Source organism: Apostichopus japonicus, chromosome 19, assembly GCF_037975245.1.
Source record: "Apostichopus japonicus isolate 1M-3 chromosome 19, ASM3797524v1, whole genome shotgun sequence".
Taxonomy (NCBI): Eukaryota; Metazoa; Echinodermata; class Holothuroidea; order Aspidochirotida; family Stichopodidae; genus Apostichopus; species Apostichopus japonicus.
In genome coordinates, this window is record NC_092579.1 from 11998927 (window position 1) to 12006043 (window position 7117).

Consider the following 7117-nt stretch of genomic DNA (forward strand, 5'->3'; position numbering starts at 1 on the left):
AAAACATGTTAATCAAAATGACACTGATTGCAACTTGATTAAAGTTACTTAAAATGACAGGTTTTGTTGAGATATCAATATTGTGATATTTTATCTGTTCTTGGTTCTTTGTTTTGTAACTTTCAAACCACATACTATGAGTGCTGATGGATAAAGCTGCCAGAGAGATGAAGAAACTGCAGTACTGTATATGTCAGGCCAGAATGATTTTAATTGTATCTCGTTAGCCTCCTGTTTGTAGAGACAACGTGAACCTAATTAAGCTGTGATTTGTATAAACGTAAAGTTCATTCATGAATGGCTCAAAGATAACCAATATCATTGAATATAGTTTCACATCTTGAAATTCACATGAAAAGCATAAATATTGCACTACAGTTAGTGATGAATAATGAGACTTCTAGTAACCTTCACTCTTTTTTGGCAATGAACTGTTTTTTTTTTAGATCTCAAACATATTATTTGTTTCTGGACTGAGGTTTGTGTTTTAATGTTGGGCACATTCTTGAATCCATAGAACTACTGTACCAAAACACCCAGAGATCTTCAAATTCCACCCCTCCACTTAAATGTATAACGTAGGTATTTAATTATGTCTTTGTGGTAGGGGGGGGGGGGGCGATTGGGTGGGATGGAGAGATACATCAATATCACGTCACTAGATATCCTGGAAAATATCTGGTCATCTTTATGTAACTAATCTGAACTGTAAATTCATGTATTTGCAACTCTATTCAAGAACTGTACTGTATGCATACATTCAAAGAAGGCTACTTTGTAGTAGGGTACCCCAAGTGGCACTATGTATGAATGGCGACTTTAATGAGAGCTGTAAAAGTATGCATGTACATAGAGCTCCCAGATCATATTGGCATTTGTAGCACAAAATCTCAAGAAAGCCTTTTATTCTTTGAAGACAAAAGATTTACAAACAAAAATTTCTAGAAAGTCTAGGCCTACTGTGCAAGAAATTTGGAAAACACCTATAGACCAGTGACTGGTGCAGCTATACAGCTAACTACCAGCTGAGCTAATTCCACTTTCTGGCTACAAGATGAAATAGTCATAACCATGAAATAACAGACATGTGGATCTCTCAAATGGGTAAACCTGGAAATTTCCAATACAAAAACCTGGAAATTGATGCCTGATGAGAATGTATGTAATGTTCTACAAATCAACTAAAACCTGTTTTAACAAATTAACACCACTCTTGTGTAAAGTTGCTTTAACTCTGTTACCAGCATAAGATTTTTGTGAGATTTCGAGAGGACACATATAACTACAAGTCTCATGATAATCTGAGGAAATTGGTATGAAAGGGGATAACATATGTTTAAGTTACATTTGGTTGTGCTTTTACCACATACTGTATATATTTGCTAAAATGATACCACCTGAAACAAGGCAATGGTATTAGTAGTAACATCTGACACAAGACGCAACATGAACAGCAACTTTCATAACTCATAATCTCGATGGTCAAATGGGCCAATCTAAATGACACCAAGCAAAATTATTGCCACAGGTTAGGCCAGGGCCTAACTTAACTACCCTATACACTTAACACAGTGACCTTGCCGTATTTTCTACTTACTTGAGTTCTTTCTTTGCCTGAAGTGAGGTTGGTACATTTCTTATAATGTTATCAATCTGCTGATCGGCATCGTACTCTTCATCATTGACTTGTTCCAATTGATATTTAGCTGCTGTCTCCGCGTGTCTTAAAGTACCTCGTAAACTCTTTTTCCCAGACAGTGGTTGGTTTGAGTAAACAGGTCCTGCTGCATCTTCGTTTCCCGACATGTCGTGAATGTTCATGTTTTGAACATCGGGAATGTTTTGGTAGGCCGCTACCAAACTGTCTTGAGAACTAGACAGATAACCTGCAATGCGGAAATAAAATGCCAAATTTTTAACAAGCTGTCATCGTGAAATTTGCTATCATTGCCAAACTAAGTCAATCGGTTCCTTTATTTCAATACAGACCTCAGGCTTTTGTTCAGATCAAGCGATGTGAATCAGGTCACCCTCCTGTCATGATAGCAGGGTGAAATATAGGGCTCTGTGTGAAACGACATTTGTTGTTGTTGTAATTTACTAGACCCTGTATCTACACAGAGTAGTTACGCAATACGTGATCAAACTGCATCTACAAAGTGTAGTTATGCAATACGTGATCAAACCACGCTAAGTACATAATTCCGTGTATCGAACTTTTCAAAAGAGGCAGTGGCCATAAACCGTTCAATATTATTATATTAATTTCTACACAAGATACGCGTGCACGTTACCGAGGTATACCACTGGCATGTAGATGGGTTTCCCCGCAGGTGTTGACATGGAGAGGATATAACGTGAGGGAAGGGGTTTAGTGAGAACTTAAGTAGAGGTCCGGACTGGAATGGGTGGGGGGATGGGGTGGTGGCCGTGACGGTGATGAGCAGAAGCAAATAAATTACCAATGTGGTCATCTGTGTGAGGTGAACCCTGCATGGTTGTTGGGCGGGATTAAAAGAAAACGTAAGAGAGGGCTCGATTCATATACTATTCAGCCATTGGCGCACGTACGGTTATAGTCAGGGGACAGACGGCCTTCAGATCGGACGTGTTGGCAGAATTAACAACTAGGAGGGACTCATGGGAAATGTCACGGTCGGTGAACGGTTAAATGTCATGGTGTTTTATTTTTGTCGGTTTCTGGTTTTGATACCGGCCCACCGCCCCCCCCCCCCCCCAAGATCACCGGAAATGGCACTAATTTTCGGGCTTGAAAACGACCAACCAGATGTACACTTTGGCCTGAAAATCAAGTATTTCCATCCATAACCTTTTTGAAGATTGTCACCAGTCACACATCATGTTCGACCTCATCACATCTCCTGTGGATCATATTGCTTTTGTAGGTGATTCTACGTCGCCGCCCACAATACCCGTCAGCCCCAATTTTCAAGGTTTTAAGCCCATTATTTGTTCAGAATTTGAAAACTCACAGTTGAACTTAATTACTGAACTTAAATACACCTCTTAACATACCTATAGGCTAATATAAATTAATGTTGCACAAAATTTCATCTATGGACAACCAATATAGAAAAACATCCTTCAACCCCTAACAGACCATTCAAAATTGCACGAATAGAGGGAAGTACGACCAAGAATGTTGGTCAGGGAATTTTCGAAAATTCAGACACTCAGTTAATTTATTGGTGTAAAAATATTAAAACCTCTTATAACGGGTACTATATAAAACTTCGTTGAAGGAAATGAAATAGTACCAGATATTTCCGAAACCGAACACTACACATATGGGCGTAGGAGGCGGGGGCGGGGCTGAACCCCCCCAACCAAATATTTGTGTGAAAATTCTGGCAACATGCTGAGAATTTTTCGGCATCTACTGAAAGAAAAATAAATTGCAATGATGTAGCTACAGGAAATCAACAGTTTAAAAACGCCTCTTCCGAAATCCTCGATCCGTCACTGCGGGCTACCCTGTAGGGATCAGCGCTGTTTTTATGACACTGTTCCTCTTTCTCTTCCCGGTGTCTTGGCGTTTTTCTTCTACTCCCTCCTTTTCTCCTTTTTCTCTCTTTCTTCTCTTTCCTTTCCCTTCCTTCCTCCTCTTTCCCCTCTCCTCTTGATATATATATATATATATATATATATATATATATATATATATATATATATATATATATATATATATATATATATATATATATATATATATATATATGTATATGTATATATATACATTTATATACATTTATATACATATATATACATATATATACATACATATACATACATATATATATATATATATATATAGGTGTGAATTCATTTATAGGTGTGAATTCATTTACAAGAGTGACTAAATCAATAAAGTATTCAGTCCATAATAATAAATTAGTCACGTTCCATGTAGCTAGATACTTGTTTTGACCATCAATATTTATTAACTGTGCTCACCGTTTAAGTTTCGTTTATCACACTGAGTGTTTTTACTTTTTTCGATCGACAAATATTTATGTCGCCGAGGATAATTTCCGAGGAAAGTATAGGTTGACATCACATCCAGCACGTCTCTATCTCTGGACAACAATTGACATGTAGCAATAAATACACGCCCCCCCCCAAAAAAAACAAAGGGAAAAAGGGATGAATCTGATTCTGATCCTGACTCCCCTAACCTACCTTTACAAATGCTGGGTTACATAGGCCTTATGACCGACAACTTGTGTCTATAAAGTTCAAACTCTTGGGGTGGGAAGGGGCAATGTCACTGGGCGTCTCCGTGACCATTCACAAGCAAGACGTACAACATTTCTATTTCCGGGCTGTAAAGATGGTTGGGGGAAAGGGAGGGCAGGCATGTGGTACTTATTTAAGCTAGCCTGACCACAGAGGGTCAGGCAAACTAAAAAGGCTTACTTAGGCATCTGGTACCGTAGGCCTCCTTGTTTGATTGAGACAATAAGCATTTACAATACATGTTTCACCGTGCATCATAATGAAGACCATAGGCCCTACATTGTCCTATACGTAATCAGTACGTATAAGTTCATTCTGTTGATGCGGTTGCATGTTCCCAGGGTTAGGCAAAATGATAGGCCTACTTAGGCATATGAATAGCCCCCCCCCCCCCCACCAACCACTTTCCTTGTTTGATTGAGACAATAACATTTTTTTTACCGTGCATCATAACCATAGACCCATCTCTGAAGCCTAAAAATAAACCGTGTCCTATACGTGATCACTACATACCTTCATTCTGTTGGTGGTATTGCACGTTTCCATATACCGCGGTGTTATTCTCCTGCAACCGATTATCGACGTCAGAATCATGATAGATACCGCGAGAGTACACGTTAGACATGATTAAGAAGTCTTTTGAAAATCGATTAATAACCACAAGATAAATTTAAACAAAACGACAAATAACAGTGCCTGCTCTGGTCAACGTATAAATGGATGGCTGAGTTCAGTAGGTCTATACCGTCTGTACAATAATCATCTCACGGTTTAAACGATATTCGACTGTAGGTTTGTTAGAGCAAAAAATATTATTGTAATTTGCCTATCAGGTAAAGTTAAGAAGATTCCCGAATTATTTGGTAGATTATAGGCTATAAAAGCAACAACAATCCATCGCCCGACTCATTGTTAGTTTTCACTTTTCTATATAGCTTTTGAGTTATAATTGAGTCCATTCCATGTATGAAAGCCTACAGCATATATAGAAGGATCATATACGGGCACACGGTGGCAGAAACAATTCGTTGGTTCGCACGGCCGTTGAAACAGTTAACAGGTAGTAAGCATATTGGCAATTTCCGCTAAAATAACCCTGGAGTGTTTCCTAGGTTGTATACCAATAGGTTTCAAGAGCTCTGTCGCGGATGTCTGGAGTATTTACCATATATGTCGTCAACGCCGTCTATACGATAATAAATCTGTCAGTTCGTATCTTATAATTCCACAACCAACTGGTTAACTAATTTGTTTACACTTCAGGACTTGTGTAGGTGACCAATTCCCGACGTAATAACTCCATAATAATACACTGATTAAAAGTATTTTAAACGCGGTAGTGATTTGATAAAATACACCGCGCAGCTTCACTTAGGACTTTGGATAGGTCTAATTAGGTTTTTGTTTGCTTTTTAAATAATACTGTGTAAACACTAAATATCCTATCTTCAGGCTTCTGAGAAGAAGCATGGAAACAATTGGCGATGTCACCCCGTGTTTATTCGTACGCCGGTTGCTATATTTGTCTGTCGGCCTAAATTTTGTATTCGGGGCAGGGATAGTTGCAAGGGGGAGGGGGCCGTCAGGGGGTTGGGGATGGGCTGTCGGTGTCGTGTTTCGGCTATAATGTTGACATAGGGATAGCTGGAGGATATGGAGTTCAAGCAAATGTTTGCCGGGTGCTTTCATGTAAGTTCAAAATGTGGAACCTGTGAACTAAAATCTACCAAGCCATTTACGCATTATGGTCTGATGGTACGGTCCCGTAAGACTTACGGACAGCGCTTAATTCTGTTTGTTCGCACTGTCAAAGAAATGTATACTTTGTGAACCGCCACTACAGTTGCATAACTATATGCTGTGCATCTTGATAAAAAAGACCAGACAATGATCTAGTGTTCCTTACTTCCTACCACTAAAAGTACTATGCTGAAAAAACCCACTCAATTCCAAATTTACAATATTTTCAGCTTTTCCAAATGGTAGGAACACTAATAATGGTCATTGTCTAAAGCTGCAGAAAGTTTGTAATAGATAAAACGTTCCTAGGGGTTTTTTTTTATGTCAGCTGGATTGTGAATGACTGGAATGATTTGCTGGAGTCGTAGTTAATTGTCATCTCAAAAATTGTCAATAAATTTAAGAATGCTTCAGATACTTATTTTGCTAATTGCAATTTGGATCTGAATTCCTGTGTAAAGCTTTTGTACATAACCTTTGGTGTAGGTTGTATGTCCCTATTGGGTTACCATCTATTGTCTTCTTTTAACTAACCTAACACAGCTGTTCAGTCAAGGTTGCAGGGTACACTTATGACGTGTACGTAGTCCCCCTCCCTTCTAATGTCTTCCCCTGTCTCCAAGCAGGGAGTTGTTATAACAACTCCCTGCTCCAAGTTAGGGGGAGGCACCCTAAAACAGAAGTTCTCAGCGGTAGGAGATTGTATAAGCAGGGAGTTGTTATGGAACAATTCCCTGGTATAAGCTCAACAGAACAGACAGGGTAGAAGTTCAATTGTTTTAAAGCATATAGTTCTGGTTAATTTGTAATTAACGTTTTATATGGTCAATCATAATCCCCGTCCGTTGTTTTCACGGTCAGCCGATTCACATGTGAATGTATACGATACTACTATACTCTAGTTTTTTTTTAAATAAATAATAATAATATCATTGTTATCATAATATAAGGTTGTACCAGGTAATACTACAGTATATGCAACGATTGTGGATGATTTATATTATATTATTATGATACAATATTATTGTATGATACTGAAACCGGTAATACTATATATAAATGCAAAAACATTATTGTGGATGTTTTGCATTATTTTATGATACGAATATTATCGTATGAT

General features: G+C 38.3%; 1 protein-coding gene across 2 annotated transcripts in view; it reads right to left on the minus strand.

Annotated features, from left to right (window-relative positions):
- The window catches only part of LOC139959621 (transmembrane channel-like protein 7), a 32923-nt gene extending 27313 nt beyond the window's left edge, over window positions 1-5610 (minus strand). Inside the window, exons 1-2 of one of the 2 annotated variants that reach the window (XM_071957382.1) lie at window positions 4771-5610; window positions 1598-1886 (exon numbers count right to left, since the gene is read on the minus strand). In XM_071957382.1, coding sequence (XP_071813483.1) covers window positions 1598-1886; window positions 4771-4882 — 401 coding nt within the window. In that variant the 5' untranslated portion in view covers window positions 4883-5610. Of the gene's footprint in view, window positions 1-1597; window positions 1887-1989; window positions 2133-4770 lie in introns of those variants that run through there. The other variant, XM_071957383.1, reaches the window with a different exon arrangement.
- Window positions 5611-7117: the final 1507 nt, after the last annotated feature.